The following is a 20,785-nucleotide window of genomic DNA, read 5'->3' on the forward strand; positions in this document are numbered from 1 at the left end:
TCTCTAATTGAATCCCAGCACAGAGCCTAATTAATTCCACCCAAAGGAAGGAACACAGCACAGAGCTTGCTGAATCTACCAAATAGGTGCCTTTTCCTAAGAGCTGCTTAAGCCCTGACTAGGACTGCAGTGACAGGTATTACCAGGAAGCATTAGTAAAACCTGTGCTTGAGAACATGAAAAGGGCCTGTTTGCCTTTTTCAGAGGAAGACTGCTGTTTGATGTTCTCCTCTTATCTTTGGCACTTGCTAAACATGAGCTTGGGAACTGACAGGGGGTGCACAGGGAAGGAAGAAGAAATGGGTAGGTAACGGGAACTGGCCCCTGTTTTAGGCCAGATGCATCCATCAGCTGGAGATGAACGCTCCCTTGCCCTCTGAGACTGAAAGTCAAGTCAGGATGGGCAAAATGCATGGCATAGGCATATTCAGGGTGGGCTTTGGGCAAGGAGAAAGGCCTGAGCTTAAATGCAGCTCTTGAACAGGGTAACCTTAAGGACGGATGATATGAAGGAGGGGTGGCCCCAGGGAATGGAGACCCCTAGGAGGGGTGGTGGAGTACTGAATCCAGCTGGCACAGGTTGCCCAGAGAAGCTGTGGCTGCCCCATCCCTGGCAGTGTTCAAGGCCAGGTTGCACACAGGGGCTTGGAGCAGCTGCTCCAGTGGAAGGTGTCCCTGCCTGTGGCAGGGGTTGGAGCTGGAGGAGCTTTAAGGTCCCTTCAACCCAAACCAGTCTGGGATTCTATAAATAATATTCTCAGAGGCTCCCTACACCTCTCAGCATTCTTACCATACTTCTTTTGTTCTGCAGGTAGTTCCAGTTGACTATAACTGTTACCCTCTCTGGGGAGCACACCAACAGGAAGCTTCCTTGTATTTACATGTAAAAATGTAGACCTTAAAGTCCAACCAGTTACAAAGCCAGCACCAGGAATTAGTCATGCCGCTGTTCGTGCAATTACAGGCAACTGGGAAATGACAACAGAAAAAATAGTGTATATTTCCAGGTGAGTGAATCATATATTGAACAGTTTTGCTTGTATACAAGAAAAGCATCACCTGCAGAATTTCCCAAGGTATAAATTTATCTTCTGATTTCCAGGAAGGAGCATGCTGCCATACTGACACATTTCACTGCCAATGAATGGGGGAGACATTGATCTCAGTTCAGATCCATCCAGAGCTATTAAAATATGCTCAAAATAGTCTAAGACTTGGCACAGAGTTTACAAAGCCTCTGACTTCAAATCTGGGGTCTATATCAGAGGCTGCATTATGTTATTTTGCTGTTTATGCTGGTTTTATGTGTGGATCCTCTTGCTGGTTAAAATGAGGATACACAAGCAGTGGGGTATATATTTGCAATGCCAGGGATAGGGATTAAAACTGATTATTTCCTGCAGGCTGGCACAGTCAGTCCTCTCATGAGTGCTGTGCTCCAGTTGCTCTCCAACATCCCAGACTCTCTCAAAGCATCCATGGACTCAGTTCATGCATTCTGAGCACAAATAGCAAAGTTGGGGGGTTCCTTTTGTGCTCTTGAAAAATAAAGCACAAAATCCTCAGCAATGCAGCTCACCCTAATTGTGGGGTGATTCCTTTCTAGAAGCAGGTCAAAGCAAGGGACAAAGCAAGTTGTAAATCTCCATGGTGGTGGAGAAAGATTATTCTCAGTTAATAATAGCTATAAGAGTGTGTAGAATCGGTAGGAATTAAACGTTAATGAAACAGTTCTTCCACATTACTCTTCTCCCTACCAAGCTTATGAGGGAAGATTAAATACTGTCTTATCCGTTTTCTGAAGGGGGAAAGGAACACAAGGGTCTTTCTTTGCTCTGAAAATAAAAGTGAACTGGAGAGATAAGACACTTTGCATATTGTGCTTGCTGACGGCAGTGGGGAATGAGGAAGAGGTAAGAATAGGACAAGCAATCTCTGACTAATCTGGGAAGAATACAATGGTCTTTTTTTTGGTCTTGTCTCTGATCAGACACTGTGAAGAAAGAATAGATTTGGCCCAAGTGAAAACAGTGTTTGTACATGTTATCTGGTGCTTGCTTCACGTGCCGTTGTCTGTACAGGTTGTGCTGTTGGGATGTTGGGATTTTCCCCTCCTGGGTGTTGGAGTGTGCAGATCAGGGGCTTTGAACCCCTTGGAAACTCAACCTTGCCTTCTGTATCCTTCACATCCCATAGCTGGGACCCAGCATGTACATACACATGTGGCCTCGGACCACACAACACACTCATCGACCACCTATTTCTTTTCTGTAGGAAATGATGCAGGAAACTTTCTCTTGCAGCAGCTTAAGTTACAGCCTCATCCTTCGTGGAAGTTTTCTTCTTGAATCATGCTTTGTCCTTTGCATCACCTTAGAAAAACATGCCACTTTTACAATGGAGCTAGGGAGTTACTGCAACAAGTGCTTGGTAAACAGCCTGTCCAGTGTGCTCCAGGCAGCCATCAAACCTGTGAACGGCAGCTTTCTTCCTGGGCTGGGCAGCTGGATCCTAAAGGTATTCCAAGTTTTCTCCACTCCTCTCACCCCTCTCAGATGGCTGCTGTGAACTTTGAGGGAGTTAGATGCAATGCTGTGATTTCAGTGTCAGTGCCCTGGGGGGGAGCAGGACCCCCATTTCCTGAGCCCTATTCTCCTGTGTGGGGCAATAACCAGAGATGTCCCAGCATGAGACCATCACAGGAGATTGCAGATTAAAAGGAGCGGGACTTACAGAATTGTTGCAAAAGACCTTTAAGATCATCAAGTCCAGCTGTTAACCCAGCACTGCCAAGGCCACCACTAACCCATGTCCCCAAGTAACACATATACATGTCTTTTAGGTGCCTCCAGGGACAGTGACTCCACCACTGCCCTCAACAGCCTGTTCCAATGCTTGACAACCTTTTAATGGAAGAAAGTTCTCATATCCACTCTAAACCTCCCCTGGTGCAACTTGAGACCATTCCCTGTTGTATCCCTTGATCCTGAGGACAAGAGACCAGCCATCTCCTGGCTCCATCCTCCTGTCAGGCAGTTGTAGAGAACAGTAAGGTCTCGCCTGAGCCTTCTCTTCTCCAGACTAAACCCCCCAGGTCCCTCAGCCATTCCCCATCTCTCTTGTGCTCCAGGCCCTGCACTGGCTCTGCTGCCCTTCTCTGGCCCTGCTCCACCACCTCAATGTCTCTCTTGTAGTGAGGAGCTCAGAACTGAACACAGGATTTGAGGTGCAGCCTCATCAGTGCCCAGTACAGGGGGACTATCACTGCCCACATTAGTGCTGATACATGCTGGCAAGGGGTTTCCTTGTGGAAAAGGCAGAACAAGGACTTGTGAGAATGAGGCTTTGCTGGCTGGGACTGTTTCTAACACAGCCCAGGTAGCAGCACTGCAGAATTCCTTTGTCTTCCTTCCAGCAGGCACTGCCTTACCAGCCTGAGCTGGTGGAGAACAGAAACAGAGGAGTGCTGCTGTGTGTGCTCAAGGGACTTCTGAATCGCATTTCTCTGCCACTGAAAAATGCTTTCGTGCCTGCAGCAGCTACTGAAATCAGGAGGAAATGAATACCTTCTGGATCAGATATTGCAAAAACTCTCATCTCAGCCTGTGTGAAAGTTCAACTGCTTCCTTTGTTCAGGAGCTGAAGGATGGTTTTGTCAACTCCAGCCTCTGATTTTCATTCTGATATTTCTTTAAAAAAGAGGCTTTTTATCTATTTATTTGAAGTCTAAAACCTCTTTGTACTCTTCAAACCAGCTTTTAGCAGCTGGGCTTTTCATTAAAGGTGCTGATAGGTCATGTGTTATCGCAGGTGACCTTCTAGAACAGCAAAGGGCAGGTTTTGATCCTGAATGGGATGGTGGGAAAAGATGAAGCTTTCCTACCAGCATCATTCCAAGCGAGGCCCCCCTGGCTGTGCCTGTGGCTCCTTTCCATATCTGCTTCTTGCAGCTGTAGTTTCTCAAGGTTTGTTCTCTCTTTGCCTTTCCCTGATGAGTCTAACCTCTAGCAGTTCCTCTTGTTCTGGGCATAGGAGGAGAAATGACTTAGAGCCCCACAGATATTCAGCCGTCTACAGGTCACTAACCAACCCAGACCTGACTTATGTACGTGGTAAAGGATGTTCATAACAGGGCTTCTTCTCTTTTTCGTCTGTGGGCATTTGCAACAAGGCCATGGCTTGTCAGACTTGGAAAATGGCTGCGGTGGAGCTGTGAAGAGCTGCCTTTGGCTGCCCCAAGCATCTGCATGCTCGAACTCTACTTCTGGCTCTCATTTGGTGCAGTAAAGGATTGGTCCAGGAGCTTGTCTTACTAGGCACCTGTCTTACGAGGCTGCTGTAAGCACACTGGATTAAGTTATTCCTGATCCATACTGATAAGACATGAAAACAAGACCCTCAGTGTTTCACACTCAGTGGAGGGAAGCTGGTCTTGTATTTGAGACAGCAGAGGGGGCAGCTTGGGTGGCTGGGGACTCCCCAAAGCCACTGGATGTCCTACCCTGTCCTTCAGGGTGGGCTGTTTGGGGCAGGAACTCTGGTGAGACTCCCCATGATTACACCTTAGTCCCTTTCTGTGACAAAACCAGTATTTCATATACTCAGAGCAGCTCTTTATGGCAGTAGTGATGCTTCTGGAATAGCCAGAGGCAGAGCTCCACCTTTGCAAGGCATGTGTGGCTTTATTCTGCATTTCTTTTTTCATTGGTTTTACAGCAGGCTGCAAAACAACAGTTTTATTATGGAGGAAAACTTGTCAAAGATGGACAGTTCACTCCTACATATGACTTGTTAATTTATGGTCTCTTTTGTACCTCGTGAAATGATTAATGAAAGAAGTAACTGCTCTCCTCAAAACCTGTGTAAATAAATGCTAGCAATGAAACAGCAGCGCCCAGCAATACTCGAGAAGTCTTACTTTTTCCAGGCAGACCACTCCTCCCCTATGGTTAATAATTACACACGAGGACATTTATGACATGATGACATGGAAGTAGTAGAAGACACTGAGTAAATCTGACAAAGTCAGGAAAAAGGTTCAGGTTTTGGGGTTTTGGTAAGTGTGCTCAAATGTAGTGGAATTAATGGCTTCTAATCAGTTTTTCATTGCTCCCAGTATCGATGCTGCTGAGCTCTCAGGGCTTTGAAGTGATGCTGTGGAGGAGCACTTGTGCTGGTGCAGAAGCAACCCGGCACAGCCCTTCCTTTGCTTCCGCATTTAACGTCACTAAATCGAGATGGTGTGACTCTTAGATGAGTCTCTTGAGCAGTTTCATGACATCAAACTCGACAACAACAACTGCAGAGCATAAACTGAACCTTCCAGGTTGACACCAGAAGTGTTGTTATGTCTGAGTAGTGCCTGGTCACTCTCCCTCCATACTTCTGTCCAGCACTGCAGCAACCTCCACTTCTGGACTGTGCTCTCTCTGTAACTAATTATTGAGTTTTGAGCAGTTTTGCTCATACTTTGCTTTATACAAGGTTCCTGTCATCAGCCAATCCCCCCCAGAAAATCAGCTCTCCCACCTGCATACCAGCTCTTCAGCCTCAAGTGATTTGAGCAACCTGATCTAGTGGAAGGTATCCCTGCCTGTGGCAGAGGGTTGGAACTGGATGAACTTTAAGGTCCCTTCCAACCCAAACCATTCCATGATTCTGTGATTTACAAACCCTGTGTACTTTCACCTTCCTGATGTAACATTTAGTTATATGGTTTTGACAACCTCTCCTTGAATTCCCTGAGAATGATGAAATACAGCAAAGCCTTTGGAACCAGGAATTGCCAAATCCAAGGCAGTTTCCTTCCCTTCTTGTTTTGATTGACACCCGCAGTACCTGCCTATGTGGAGCAATGTGCTGTCCGGTGCATAGATTGCAGCTCCTCTAAGGTCTTACTTATCTTTGGCTTTTCCCATTCAGCATAGGTACATTTAAACCTTTACAGCTTTAACCTGCCAGAGGGGAGACTGAGATGAGCTCTTAGGCAGAAGCTGTTCCCTGTGAGGGTGCTGAGGTGCTGGCACAGGGTGCCCAGAGAAGCTGTGGCTGCCCCATCCCTGGCAGTGTTCAAGGCCAGGTTGGACACAGGGGCTTGGAGCAAGCTGCTCTGGTGGATGCACATATTTTTGCTGAACCCTTTGTGAACAGAGGGATGGAGGGTCCCATTCCAGGGCAGCTGAGGGCAGTAACCTGCTCTGCATCACCTCTCTACAGGGCAGCTCCTGCCCAGTGCATGGGCCAGGAAGTGTCCTGGAGATGCATCAAAGGGGTTTTCCCATCACATGTCAACAGAACTGCAGTGCTCACTGTATAACTTTCGTTTCCCAACAGAGGGCAGATATCCAGCAGCAATAGATTGAACTGCAGTGGAAACACTTCCTCTGGCCCTAGAAACTGCCATACTGCTGTGCAGGAGTAACTTCCCATGCTCACAAAACGCAGACCAATGCCCTACTCACCATTTTTTTCTGGCTATCCAAAAGGAATCTTGTTTCCCTTCCTAGTCCCATTCTGAGGGGATGGCTGGTAGATGAAAGATCATCTGCAGCTGCTGCTGAGGGATTGAGGACACCAGGTATAACTGGAAAATGAAAGGGATGGCAGGGCCGAGCTCTCAATTTGGGCTCCAATAACGATAATGATTCAATTCAGACTTCATCAAAGAAGAGGAGGAGGGGAGACGGAGAAGGCGGTTTGATCACACACTGCCCATCCATCAAGTCATAACCTGAAGCACGCTAAAGACATGTGCAGTGAAAGGACAGGCTCTCAGGTCTGCAATTATGGGGCCTGCAATGCCTCTGGGCAGTGGGAGCTGGTCCATGGGATGAGCTGGGGGTCACCCTGGGTGTGTACAGGGATTCCTGATGCAGGATGGTGTGCACAGCACTTGGAGTTGAGTCTCTGTCGTGTATTTACACCCAAGAAGCTTTGGGACTTTTCCAGTTGTGTCCTGGGGATGTGTTCATCCTTTGCTCAGCAACATTGGCATCAGCATCTCCCACTAAGTTCTAAGAGCATGCAAAGCTACCAGAAATTCACTTAAAGTGTTTTAGCAGATGGGACAAAGCAGTAAAGAGATGAGATCTGTAATCAAGTTGTGCTTGATTTGTGCTTTACAACGAGCCGTGGTGTGAATATGGCTTTGGGGCTGGTGGGAGTGCAGCTGCATATAACAACTCATTATATGTGTTATAAATATATATGTTATATATAGATCTATATGTGACATGTGGCAATATAGGCATAAACACAACACATCCATCCCTGGAAATGCACTTCAGTGCACAGCAGGTATTGCTAACCCAATGACCTCCTGCTACCCACGAGCAGGAACAGGGCCAGGCTTGCTTCCTGGCAGGTTTCTGGTAAGGGTATGATGTAATAAGATCAGGTAAGATGCTTCTCTCCCAGCCCTCTGAACTCTGACCCTGCATCTGCACTGGGAGTATCTGCATGTTCAGAGCAGGTAAAAGGCACACAGTAGTTTGCCAAACTATGGAATTTCTACCAAGTTAGTGGGTGGAGAAGGAAGCAGGAACACCTGTGCCCTCCCACCAGTTCCAGCCTCCTGCTCCAGGGTATTTAATCACTGGAGTGGTGTCTGGAGCCCCATCTCTGGTTGCCCCAGGGAGGGAAGAGAGGCTGAGGAGGATGAGTTGCATCAGGTACCCAGTGGATGTGAAGGCTGTTGGCTTGATGCAATGCAGGAAACAGAAGGTACTTTAATATTGGGGTTTCTTTTGATTTATTTATTTTAATCCTTAAATATTATTTACAGGCTGGGACACCACAAGGCTTTCTGAGCTGCTCTTACAGGGGTACGTTTGCTCATTTCCCTGCAGTGTTGGGATTAGAGCTTTGTGATGTAGGACAGTGGGCTCTTGGACTTGTTTTTCAACCACAGTATCTTATCACAAGAAAACTGTGATCTTGGATTCTTCTCTCTTTCTGCTCTCACTGTCATAAAATGCCTCTGGTTTCAACAGCAATTTATTAAATACCCATTTGGGGCCCTAAAATTAAGGAAATATTGCTGTAGGCCTAATGTTTAATTTCATTTTTGGATGTGACAATCTTGCAGCCTGAAGCCAGCACTAAACCACAGCCCCTGGCAAATGGTGGTTTGCTTGAAAGCACCTGATATTGAAGCTGTGATTAAAAATGCATTTCTTTTCCTTTTTCTCTTCCCAGAACTACATGATGTTTGTGTCTTGGTCAGATCAGACCAACATTCTCATCTACCGGACATTTGAGGACTTTAAGAGATTCCATGTAAGTGAATATCTCCCAGAGAATAGGGTTCCCATAGTGGGAAGGAGCCCAGCAATGTGTGAGGACTGCAATGCACCACTGTTCTCTCCTTCTCTTTGCTTTTAGAAAGAGCTGAAGAGAAAATTCCCCATTGAGAGTGGCTCACTCAAGAGATCTGACCGGACATTGCCCAGGTTTAAAGGTGAGAACAAATCCCTGATACAACCACAAACACAACAGAGCTGTTGGGGACAGTTGTAACAGATAACACTGATTTCAGTCTCTGACCTTCCTCTGTAGCAGATGAAGTGCTTACTCCTGCTCATGGCACCCAGAACTAGGGTTACAGCAGCTTGCTTGGGTCTATTACACACCAGAGCTGTTGTGACCTTACACTAACTTTGCTCTTCTGATTTTAAAGATGCAAATGCAAAGCAGAGGAGGAGTGCGAAGCCAGACAGGTGCCTGGAGATCCTGAAACTGCTGGAAACTTATTCCCAGGAGCTGCTGAAAACAGCTGCCAAAATTGCCCAGGGTGAAGATGTGATTCAGTTTTTCAAGGCACAGACCCAAGACCTCGATCCCTCCTTTCCTGAGAACAGGTATGGAATAATATTTGTAGTGTCTTCCTGAAACAGAAATGTTACAGGATTGGGATGGAGGAGGATACATTAGGAGTTTACACACCAGGGCAGCAGAGCAGGGAAGCCCTACTGCCTGCTCTAATGCATGCTTATGTTGTTTCTGATGCCTGAGCATTTCTGAGCCTGCTGCTAGATGATGTGACCAAAATGAATACTAAACTCAGCCTTCTGTGTGAGTTTTCAGTAAGCAGATGTTGAACTTCATTTTGCAGTGTTGTGATTATGCCATCAGACATTGGAGGGGAGAAGAAATCCCAGTCACAGCAGCAGCAGAAGCAGCCCTCCTGCATTACCTGGCCTCAGGCCTCCCAGAGCTACCGCTGCATCGAAACCTTCGAAACCAAAGACACAAAGAACAAGAGTTTCAAAGTCGCTAAGAAGGAAATAGTTGAAGTGTTAATCAAGGACATGACTGGTATGTTTGACTGGGAATCTTCAGTTGCAGGGAGGGATGGTAGAGATGGATTCATAGGGTTTCATGGGGGTTTGTACATGGTGTGCTCACCTGGATTTACACAGGAGGGAAGAACCAAGTGCCAGGCACTGAGCTGTTCTGCACAATGTCCTGTCTCCTGTGGCAGAGCAGGGATTATGGTCAGCTCCAGGTTGATAAAACCCTTTCTTTGCTGTTTGCTGCAGGATGGTGGCTAGTGGAGAACGCAGACAAGCAGATAGCCTGGTTCCCAGCCTCCTACCTGGAAGAGATTGATGCCCACAAGGACATCCAGAACGCCTTCTGCTCAGACAAGGAGGGTAAGTCTGCTGCTGGCTCCCTGGGATCCCACATTCCTCCTTCAGAACACAAGAATGGAGGCATTTTCCCCTCAAGGCAAACCCAACCTCTCCCTCTCTCTGCAGGCAGCCTGTACTTTGTCGTGAAGGCCTATGAGTCTCAGAAACCAGATGAACTCTCGCTGAACAATGGAGTCGTGGTGGAGGTGGTCAGGAAATCCGAGGATGGCTGGTGGCTTATCCGGTAAGGAGGCTTTTCCAGAACTTTCATTACTTAAGGGAACTGGTTGCCTGCTGCAGGAGCATCTCGCTCACTCCTCAAGTAGGGTGCCGAGGAGCTTCCCCTGAGCTGACTGCTCTTGGCTAGGGATGGTTTCCCTTTCCTCATCTCAGTATTGAGCCGAGTCCTCACCTGCCTCTCCTCAGCCTGAGCTAGAAGGGCTCTTTCCAGTGTTGCTTTTCATCCATCCCCCTCAGATACAACAACTGTACTGGCTACCTGCCCTCCATGTGCCTCCAACCCTACAAGAACCCGCACCACAAGCTTCAGACCATCCTAAACTGTGGGCTCAACATCTCCACCCCAAACCTCTGCTCCTCCCTGATGCCTCCACAGTTCCTGGGTGAGCACAGGGTCCAGGCTTGCTCTTCCCTTGCCTGTGAAGAGGATCTGAGCACCCCGAGAGGCAGAACAAGGCCCAGAGCCAGCTCCACCCCAGAGTTGGAGTCAGACAGCAAATCCCTCAGCTCAGGGAGCAGCACTGAGCAGGACGGACGACTGAGCTGGCAGCCTGACCTGTCAAGATCCCTGCCTGAAGTGGAGCAGGCCCGGAGCCCTCCTATGGAACATGCCTTGGCCGTGCACAGCACCAAGTCTCCATGCCTCACCCCCAAGGACAGGAACGATTCTGGCTTTGTGGAATCATCTGCAGCTGATCTCAGCTCCTCCCTCACCGATCCAGACGTGGCCATTTGTGTCCCCAAGGTGCCCGCACGCCCCTCGCCCCAGGAGATCCTACAGAGGTGCACTACGGTGACCAAGCGTGCGGTGCAGTGCTCCAGGCTCTGCTCCCCAGCTCCAGCATGTGTTCTGGGAGGCACAGATCCAGCCCTGGACCAGGCATCTCCTCATCACTAACAGCCCATGGGAGCCCTGCAGCAGCAGCATCGTTATCCAAGGACACTGTTAGATCCTAAGGAACTCCAGGGAGTGGCTGTACTGGAGGATTTAGTTGTTTAACTTACAAGGGGAGTCAAGGCAGCTCCTGTGTAAGTCAGAGGTCACTTTGAGCACAGTTTGTTCTTCCTCAGGCAGGTATTCACACTCATTCCTGCATTATTCCCCATGCTGCAGCCACCAGGAGAGCAGAGGAGTGAGACCCAGACACAAAGGGACTTGGTGAAAGCCAGAGCTACCATTACTGGTATGGGTGGGATGATGCTGCCATGTGAGTGTCATTTACTCGAACCCCTTATTTTATGCATTTTTATAAAACTCTTTGATTTTTGGTATTTGTTTGGTTTGTTTAAAGTTTAAGTGAACTTGGACAGTGCAGAACTGACCCTCAAATACATGAACTGGCTGGAGCTGCTGAGTGGCTGTGAACAGAAGGACCTGTTGGCTGGAACCCTCACCTCTGACTGTTCCCTACAGTGCTGTCTGTGCAGGCACAGAAACAAGTGCTTGTAACACAGCTTCCTTCCCAGCTGGGCCGGGGCCAGAGCCCATTTTTAGGAGCAAAACATTCCCCTTTCAAGGACATGTGCAAGTTATTGAAATCCTCACCCTAAACTCATCTGATAGAATTGAGTTAGAAGAATAGTTACAGGAAAACTTAAGACTTTTATGGATATTGTTACCATTAATTTTAGTTATTCTCCCAAATATTTTTTAGAACAAGCAGTTCAACCAACTTGTGAGGTGGTTGTTCTAACTTTTATACACTGTCTCCAAAATAAAGCAGTTAAATATCTGTGAAGATATTACAAAGATGCTTGGGTTTTATACTTACACTGCCTCCCTGGGCTTTGGATATATCATTGCCAGTAGCATCTCCAAACTCCATAAAGTCTTTAAATCCCCAATAAAAAGCCAAGTTCTGCCTTTCCTCCAGACCAAGTGTTCTTTAAAGGTCTGGACATGAAAACTCAGGGCATGAAGATAAAAAGGGAAACCACAGCATGAGCAAAGAAATGACCCTTTCCTCTCACATTAAGCCCAAGGAGGATGAAATGTTGGACATGTGGTAGAAATCAAAACTTAATAAATTTATTATAAAACACAGGAGCAGTCCAATTGCCATACCTGGCAGGAATCTGGTCAGGCTCTTCCCTCTGGGAAGGGCCACTGGTAGGATCAGGCTCACAGAGTCACATCTTCCTGACGGGCTGTATCACCCAGCCTCATGTTTTGCCACATGAAGTCAATGAACATGGTGGCCTGGAGCAATCGGCTCAGCCTCTGGAAATGGCGCTCTGCAGAGAGAGAAAAGCCACCTTTGCTCACCAGAACAGGGAAAATCTCCCTTTAAACCAAGGCAAACAGGGAATGTTCACACCAGGAGGAGTCCTGAGGCTCACTGCTCCTGCAGCACAACTCACCGGTGTAGGGCAGCAGGGACTCCACAGCAGGTTTAATGCCCGAGTACTGCAGGAGGGTCTCTGGTGCTTCATGCTTCAGGAGGGTTTCAACAACAGCCTGGGCCTCGTGGCAGTTCCGGGAGTTGGTATTCCATGTCACCAGGAATGCTAACACAGCCTCTAGGGAGGAAGGAAATCAGCACATGCTACCAGTTGCACTGTGACTGATGAGCTCAGGGCAGAACAAATACACCCAGAACCCTTTCTTGAGCTGTCAACAAGGACAACCTAAAGGTTTTAGCATTGAAACAAGGTTTCAACAAACCTTTCTGATCCTTTCGGAGCCGAACAATGTTCTCTTCCAAGTGCTTTCTCCCATCGGTTTCTTTGAGGATATCTGTAGGAAAAAGAAATGAAGAGTCCTGGGCAAGAGTCCAGCCCCTGCACCCATGGACTGAGAGCAGGGAGACCCTTTGCTATCTGCAGTGATCCCACTCAGGAAAAGAGGAGTCATAGGAGAAAGGGAAAAATGAGGCTTTCAGACAATCAGTAGTTGTCGACTAGAAGAGATGTTCTGGAAGGTAGAGAGGGCAGAGAAGGGCCTTCAGAGCACAATGTGGACTCACCTTTGATGACCATCAACACTGTGTGTGGCCGATCCAGAGAGATTGCCAACCCTAAAGCTTTGAGGTATCTTTTCTCATGAAGCAGGTTAGAAAGCTCTTGTTCTCTGGAAAGCAAATCAGGATCAAGAGGGAAGTAAATATTTGGCTGGTAACAAAACTGTTTATACAGAAGCCAGCAGGTTTGGCAGTAAGTGTGCTGAGGTTTAACACCAGAAGTCAATGGTGCTGCCAGTGAATGCCTCAGTGCTCTCACTGTGCACATCATCACCCTGGCACAGTCAAGGGCTCCCTGAACTATTCAGTGCTGGCTGATGCAGGAGAAAGTGAAAGCAGGTTTTGACTTCGCTTGTCTTAGAAGTGCATATACATGAGATTAATCAATTGTCAAGCTGACAGTACCACAACAAGGCTTTGCAGGAACTACAAAGTAGAAGAGACTACTGTGCCTTGCCAGCCTCTGAATAGCTCCGTGATGTAATGTTTGGATCAGAGGGAGCTGGATGGGTCTAGGTGTAGACAGATTCACTGGACAGTTTCTCCTTCACACCTCTTCACTGCACAGTATCAACTTACTTAAGAATCTGCTCCTCCTCTTTAGCTTGAGCCTCTTTCTCTTCAATTTCAGTGACATCCTATTAAAACCAGAATACAACTTTGTCAAATCTTGCTTTAACACAGATGAATTTTGAGTTTCTGCAGCACCATCTCCAAGTCATATAACTTCAGTATTAAATCCAGCACCCCCCCTCCAAAGCACCTTTAGAGCAGCAGCACTGATGCAGGCTGCTGGGGCCCATCTGCTGCTCCTTTCACAACATCACTGAGGAAATACGCTATGGCAAAAAAACCACCCCAAAACCACCAGATGGGCCTCAGTGACCCCAATTCTAAGTGCAGAAAAGAGCACATGCCATGCTGGGACAGTGAGGAATGAGTCACTGGAATCCTGAGCTCTCCAACTGCATTCTGATCACTAATCCCAGAGGAAACACAGGAACACTCTGTACTGTACCTTCCACAGCGTGATGCAGGAGTCAGCAGATCCTGTCACCACCATATCATCCTGCTTGTTGGAGTGAAGACCCCAGATTTTATTTTCATGACCATCCAATGTTTTCACACACTCATTTGTCTTAATTGTCCAGAGCTTTAGGAGACCATCAGAACCACTTTTGGAAGAGAAAGAGACACAACAAAAGGAATCATTGGAAAGATCCATTCTGGCTCTGCCCCACCTCCAGTACCAGACAAATTTGTACCATTCCAATGCCTTTCAAACAGAATTAACGACAAATATCAAGGCTGAGATGCACCCTCAGCTCTCATGCACTAACTATAGTAGGTGTCACCAAGCCAGCAGCTCACCAGAATCTACTGTGTAGCTGGAGGAGATAATTCAGCCCCTGGAGAAAGCTTGGCATAAACATGGCATCTTCCTATCAGTCATTCCAAAACTAAATCCATTACACACATAAGACTCTTCCCTCCTGCTGCCAATAACAGCAAAGAGGTTTCTCCTTTCGATCAGTTTTAGCATCTTCTCCAGACTCCTGGTGCAGGCACTTACCTGCTGAGTAGTTGTGTTCCTCGGCTGACAAAGATGATCTTCAGTACAGAGGCATCGTGACCTTCAAAGGTCTGAAAACAGAGAGAAAGCTCAGAAGTGCTGGAGCTGTTGCCAGGCTTTGAGAGAGACCTCTTCCAAGAGGGTAATATTTACTCCTAAAGCCCAAATAAGTTCCAACAAGCAGCCTCTATCCTCACAGATGCAAGAGGAAAAAGTCCAGATCTGGACAGTTCTCTTCCTTTAGCATGTTGCTACATTTCAGCTGCATTAACCATCACATTCTATCTTGAAGCAGCTTTAATCAAGCCCTGTAGCACACAAGGGTTACCTAGAGCAAGGGGCAGGGTGATTCTCATTACCTTCAGACAGCTAAAGTCCCGAATACCCCAAAGCTTCAGGGTCCCATCTGCTGAAGAGGTGGCCAAGACCTGATCCACTGGGGAGAACTGCACACACCAGATCCCACGCTTATGGCCAGTGAAGACACCCAGCAAAGAGCAGTCAGAGCAGGACCAGAGCTTGGCCAGCCGGTCCTGTGAGCCTGTGGCAATCAGCTTGTCATTTGGAGACACTGTCACGCTGTTTATGTCCTAGGGAAGGCACACAGTACAAAGCAGTTTAAGCCTTTGCTCTAGCTGTTGGAAAGGTAATAAATGCAGAGTGCAACACAGGAGGGGAAGAGGCAAGTACTAAAAGCATGTTCTAAGATCAGGTGGAGCATTACCTTGTTATGACCCCTCTCAGTCACTTTTGCATGAAGGGTTTCTGGGCAGGAGATCAAGGCTGCTTTTGCTTTGGAAGTGAGGGACTCTGGGATATTCCAGATCTTGATTGTGCAGTCCTGGCTGCTGGTTACTATGAACCTTTCTTTCAGTCTGAAAGGAATAAACACATCAGGTGTAAAGAAATTTCACCTACACTGAACAAAGGCCTTCTCCTCCTGTGCCTCATGCTTGCAGAGGGAAACCCTTATCTGATTTGTATTACCTTGAGCAAGCGACAGCACCAATCCCATGAGCATGACCCAGTCCTTGGGCAACACAGATCACCCTTCCATCTTTGTTCATCCTCCAGACTCTAATGCTTTTGTCCTGGAATGGGAGAGAACAGAACCCACCTTGCTTTTTGGACAGTGATTGGTTCCCCATGCAGTCACTGCATCCATGAGCTTGAACCTTTGTCAGCACCCATCAGAGCAGGTGAGGGCAGACACAGCCAAACAGTGCACTGCAGTCTGGGACGCCAGCATGGAGGTTTATTTCTGGGTGTATCTGAGCACTTGGCACCTTTGTTTCCAAGAGTTTTTACACAGAGCTCCCCATCAGTCTCACACTAATGCTGTCTCTGAACTCTAACGCAAAGCCAAAATGCTCAGAGAATGAGACATCTCCTTTCAGGCTGATACAATACAACCATGTTTCCCTAGGGATGTTAAAAAGGGGTAATGGAAGAACCTTATTTTGGAAGGATGTAGCAGAAAGGAATTCTACCCTTTCTGGAGCACCAAGAAGGAATGTGACTCTGCCCATAAAGATCACTAGGAATGAAAGGTTTAGTGAAGAAAAAGAACACACCTTAGCACAGCTGACGAACATCAGGCCTTTTCTGAAGACATCCAGAGCAAGAATTGTTTCTAAAAAGAGGAAAAAACCCAGTTAGATGCAAAGTTAACAGAAACTGGAATGAATGGGGAAGTGACGAGTCCACCACTTTGTGACTGGGAACAGGTTTGGGACACGACATGTCCACACTCACTACAGTGAGTGGCTGCTTATGGTGCTGGTGCAGCCCATCACTTGCAGCCACAAAACTGCACTCATACCTGCATCTTGAGCTCCGATTTAAAGTAATCTCACTGCTAGTGAAAGGGACTGAACAGACAGACCCAGAAAAACTGATGTTTGCAAACCCAGGACAGTAAAACAGATCCTTTCTCCACACAGCTCCAATACCTCTGGTGATGCTGTTCCAGAGAACTCAAGCACTCCAGTCTCCACATGTGGGTTGTGAAAGATCAAACTATACTTGCACATCTCTCACCCATCCACATCAGACCTGACCACTGACCTGTGTGGCCATAGAGGATCTGGCAGTGTGACGTTGCCAGTTCAAACACCTTCAGCTGAGGGCTATTGGTAGCCACAACAATGTGCGAATCAGCAGCCCCAAGGAACTTCACATCCAGAACCTCATCATTGTAACCTGCAAGCTAAGGATGGCAGAACAGAAACAGATGAACAGTGAAAAGCTGGTTAGAGAAGTACTGAATGGCACTGTGCTTTCCCCAGAAGCAGAGCTGATCCCAAAGTATGGATAAAGGAAGAGGAAAAGAGAGGGCTAAGGGTTGTTACCTGCTTCCTGAGCTGAAGAGTTTGAGCATCATAGAAAACGATGTTGTGTTCCACAGACACTGTGACAATCTCATTTCTCTCAGGCACCAGCATGCACTGGGTGACACTGTGCTCACTGGCCTCCTCCTTCAGCTCAAAGGGCACAGGCTGGGAATACACACAAGCAGCTGTGGCCACTTCCCAAACTTTCAGGATACCTGAAAAAAAGTAAGGATATAAATTACCTGTTGTTTTAGATAGTGATTGTCCAAAGAATATAAACCAAACTCTGGCCTTGCCTACTGGAAATTGCTCAGCAGCTTTAAGGCAGGACTATGAAGAGATCCAGTCACAGCAGCAAAGAGCCACAAAGTTTTTCTTCTGTCCAAACCAAACTTCATTGCAGTTTGAAAGCACACACAGATAAAGCTCCACAGCACCTGATCAGTCCTGCTCATTTACTGCTGTTGGATTCAGAAGGTTCTGCTCTCCAGTGCTCAGGAATTCAGCCCAAGGATTCTGCCACCCAAAGAACACCTATCCCAGGTATACTTGCAATGCGGTGTTGTAAGTACCATCCTTCCTCAGCCTCCCGATCAGGCAGTGACATACCAGGACACTCACCTTTGCTGCCAGCTGTGATAAAGTGCAACCCTTGCTTCTTCACACCCAGCTGAGAGAAATCTCCCTTTTCTGGTAACAAGACAGCAGCTTCCACACTCTGCAAATGAATTGGCCAAGCACCAGCTGAGCACAAGGGACTGGGCTCCCACTTCAGCAACCAGAGCTGTGAACACAGCTAGTGCTGACACACACACTACTGCCCCAGACTGCACAGCTACTGAGGACAGGCAGTGGATACAGTGAGAGAAGGAAGGTTTGACATGAGTGTCCTTCCCTCCTCCAGCACAGGGGCAGTGGAGGCAGCAGTGGCATGTATTTCCTCAACTGCCCAGGCACAACCACACCAAGCAAAGAGAAGAAGAAAATAAAGAGCTTTAGACACAGTTTTAAGGCCTTTGGGAGAGACCTGCTTTCACCATGTAGAGGAAGCTAAAGAGGGAAGGATATTATAGGGCTGAACTAGAAACTGCAAAGGATCTCAGAGGAATAAGTGAAATGCAGCTTCACCTCATAGACAGGGACAGTGTGTTTGTTTTCTCCGGTTTTCAGGTCCCACATGATGCAGATTTTATCCCGGCCAGAACTGGAAGGTAAAAGAGCAGTTTCAGTGCTAAATCCATTCAACTCGGACTGAGAAGTCAAGATCTGAGTGCCAGTTTGGAACTGTGGGGGTTCAGCACCTCTCTGAAGAGGCCCATGTGAAAGAAAGCACCAGCCCTCCATATGGGAGCACAGGATACTCAAGCAGATACTGAATACTTGTAGTTTGCTTCTCCTCACAAAACCTTCCCAGACCCTAAAGAAACCCCCAGTGTCTGGCAGGTGAAGGGGAGAGACAGGCTAAAACCCTACAAACTTTTACCTAAGGAGCGTGTTTCCATCTGCAAACGCCAGTGAGGTGATAGCACTGAAGTGTCCATCCAACACAGCAACACACTTGCTGGAATTCAGGTCCCAGATGCGGATTTTGTAGTCAATTGAGGAGGAGAAGAGTTGCAGACGGGACATATCAGGGTGGAACTGCACAAGGCTGGACAGAAGCAGAGGCACTTGAATGGGACAGGAATTAACTGTCTGGCATTAGCCTAACAAGTATGTATTCTATACAGTTTGATAGAGTGACTGACATCAATGTATAAGAGGACTTCTTTTGTAAGACTTCATCTCTCTGCCACCCATTTACAACTGATCTTTGACAGTCTTTTCATGTTCTTAATGTACATCCATTAGCAAGTACAGATATTCCATTGACACCCCAACAAATTCCTTGACCAAACCCTTTTCTCTCTGGGTTAGGGTCAGTTATAGCCCTGCTCCTTCTCTACACATCTCACAAATCAGGATGCAGGAGAGCCCAGAACCTGCTTCAGATGGGCCTTTAGATTCCATTAACTGAAGACATTTCACATCAATCCCAGCATCCAAGCACTACACTAATGCCAATGATGGACAACTATGACTTGTCCTTACTGTACAACTCCTGAAGATCCTTTTAGGTTGTGTGTGCAATACTGTTTGATCATATCCCAGATCTTAATAGTGCTGTCACAGCCACCTAGGAAAAGAAGGGCATGTAAAAATGAATTATGAAAGAGAAAGGAGGTCGAACATATCAGTAACTGTAAGGTTTCATGGATTACAAAGGCAGCAGAAGGGAAAATGAATCCAGTAACAACCACCCACAGCAAGAGGAGTGCAGGGAGCACCTTATACCCTCAGAGAGGTGGACAAAACCTGACGGCTCTGAGTCAGACCTAAGTACACTGAAGTCACAAGTAATGCCCGATCTCCTCCACCTCCAGGAGTCCCTGTTCTACATCAGGATAACTACATTGCACTGCCTCAGATGCCTGATATTTATGAGCATTTTACTCTATATAGTTTAGATAGAACACTGAAAGGGTTCCTTGCTGCCTGCCAAGACATCATTGCTATCCAAGTAAAACCTCCTGTGACTCTGCCTGCCCTCAGGAGATCACTACCTCAGGCTGTGTCCAGCTCAGCTGAATTATTCAGGAGCTGAAGGGCCACTCAATATCCCTCCCACCACGTGAGCAGGAGGCAGGCCCTTACCTGTGGCCAGCAGTGTTGAGGTAGAGTCAAAGGCCATGGCAGCCACAGGTGCCACATGCACAGCCTTCCACGTGCGGACACACTGGTTCTCTCGCCAGTTCCACTGCTTGAGCAGCAGTGCCCTGCTCCCCGTCACAAGGATCTACAGAGGAGCAAGGGGAAGGAAAGCACAATGAGCCACTAACTTGAGTTCAGTTTCTTTCAGTCCCTATGTACAAAGCATGGAAATGCCAACTGATGTGATACTCCTTACAGCTCAGTCTCTTGGTGTTCCTCTGACTCAAACCCAGATGGGAGACAGATGAAAGCACCTCCATAGAGATCTCTGGAAGCACATGCAGCTTTCAATGCCTTTATCAAGAGACCTAACAGAACAGCACAGAAACCCACAAAGCAGACACATACCTCATCATCAGGACTAACAACAAATGCAGTGATGTCCTCCTCCTCCTCCTATGAAAACAAAAAGGTAAAACCCCATGGTTAGAGCACTCATGGAGGCTCTCAGAGGTCCCTTCTCTATGCACTTCTGCTGGTGCTGAGCACAGCAGCTCCCAGATGTACTTATAGACAACACAAGTAGCATCTGCCTGTGTTTAGAATCTCATTCTCCCCTCTACTTTAAATCAACAGCAGTGAAACACCCCAAGAGCCTCTGAGAGCCCCCGGGGGTTTCACCACCAGCCACGGAGCCTGGACCCCCCCTCACCTGCTGGAGGCTCTGCAGAGCTCCCGTTTCCACCTCGATGATATTGAGCTTGTTCCCGCAGGGGCAGAACATGAACTTCCCATCTCGGCTCACCTGGAGGAAACGGAACGGGAAGCAGGAATAGCACAGAGCCAGGTGAGGGGGTGTTCCCAAACCCACCTCGGGTCGGGCATTAGATGATCCCGAGGTCCTTTCCAATCCTAACTATTCTATGATTCTATAATTACCTGGACTCTCCCTCCCTTGTAGAAAGGCTCGATCTTCCTCGACACAGCATAGCTGTAAGGCACAGAGAGACCCACGCAGGAACGTGGTTAAACCAAACCCATGCGGCCCATTTGGCCCCAGCAAACACGTCCGGACCGGAGGCTCCGGTATCCCCGGCAGGCTCCGGTATCCCCGGCCTCGCAGCCCCCCGTGCCCGGCCTCAGAGGCTCGGGTCCCTCCTTACTTGCTCTTGAAGCGCAGGGTGCTGGCGGCCGCCTCCTCCATGTCCAACACCGCATGCGGGCCGCTTCCGGCGCTCCCGGTTGCTACGGGAGAAGGGCACCGTTTCCGGCGCATGCGAGTGATGCAGCGGAAGGGACACCACCAGCGGCATGGCTGGTGTGACACCAGACACCCCCGGGATAACGGGTGTGAAC

At 47.8% G+C, this 20,785-nt stretch overlaps 2 protein-coding genes across 2 annotated transcripts; one reads left to right on the forward strand and one right to left on the reverse strand.

Annotated features, from left to right (window-relative positions):
* The first annotated feature begins 855 nt into the window (after positions 1-855).
* NOXO1 (NADPH oxidase organizer 1) lies at positions 856-11,013 on the forward strand. Its single transcript, XM_034065618.1, has 8 exons — positions 856-1,007; positions 8,197-8,277; positions 8,383-8,458; positions 8,678-8,858; positions 9,113-9,315; positions 9,540-9,653; positions 9,759-9,876; positions 10,110-11,013. The coding sequence occupies exons 2-8, from the start codon at positions 8,203-8,205 to the stop codon at positions 10,768-10,770; spliced, it is 1,428 nt and encodes a 475-aa protein (XP_033921509.1). The 5' UTR covers positions 856-1,007; positions 8,197-8,202; the 3' UTR covers positions 10,771-11,013.
* An 866-nt stretch (positions 11,014-11,879) lies between these two features.
* TBL3 (transducin beta like 3) lies at positions 11,880-20,675 on the reverse strand. The gene is made up of 22 exons (XM_005145049.3): positions 20,593-20,675; positions 20,369-20,420; positions 20,142-20,234; positions 19,838-19,885; positions 19,433-19,574; positions 18,830-18,914; positions 18,222-18,389; positions 17,867-17,942; positions 17,360-17,456; positions 16,757-16,953; positions 16,473-16,614; positions 15,980-16,038; positions 15,393-15,496; positions 15,130-15,280; positions 14,765-14,995; positions 14,406-14,476; positions 13,851-14,007; positions 13,412-13,470; positions 12,839-12,942; positions 12,538-12,609; positions 12,234-12,392; positions 11,880-12,107 (listed from the first exon to the last, which is right to left on the reverse strand). The coding sequence occupies exons 1-22, from the start codon at positions 20,631-20,633 to the stop codon at positions 11,995-11,997; spliced, it is 2,421 nt and encodes an 806-aa protein (XP_005145106.2). The 5' UTR covers positions 20,634-20,675; the 3' UTR covers positions 11,880-11,994.
* Positions 20,676-20,785: the final 110 nt, after the last annotated feature.

This window comes from Melopsittacus undulatus, chromosome 8, assembly GCF_012275295.1.
Source record: "Melopsittacus undulatus isolate bMelUnd1 chromosome 8, bMelUnd1.mat.Z, whole genome shotgun sequence".
Classification (NCBI taxonomy): Eukaryota; Metazoa; Chordata; class Aves; order Psittaciformes; family Psittaculidae; genus Melopsittacus; species Melopsittacus undulatus.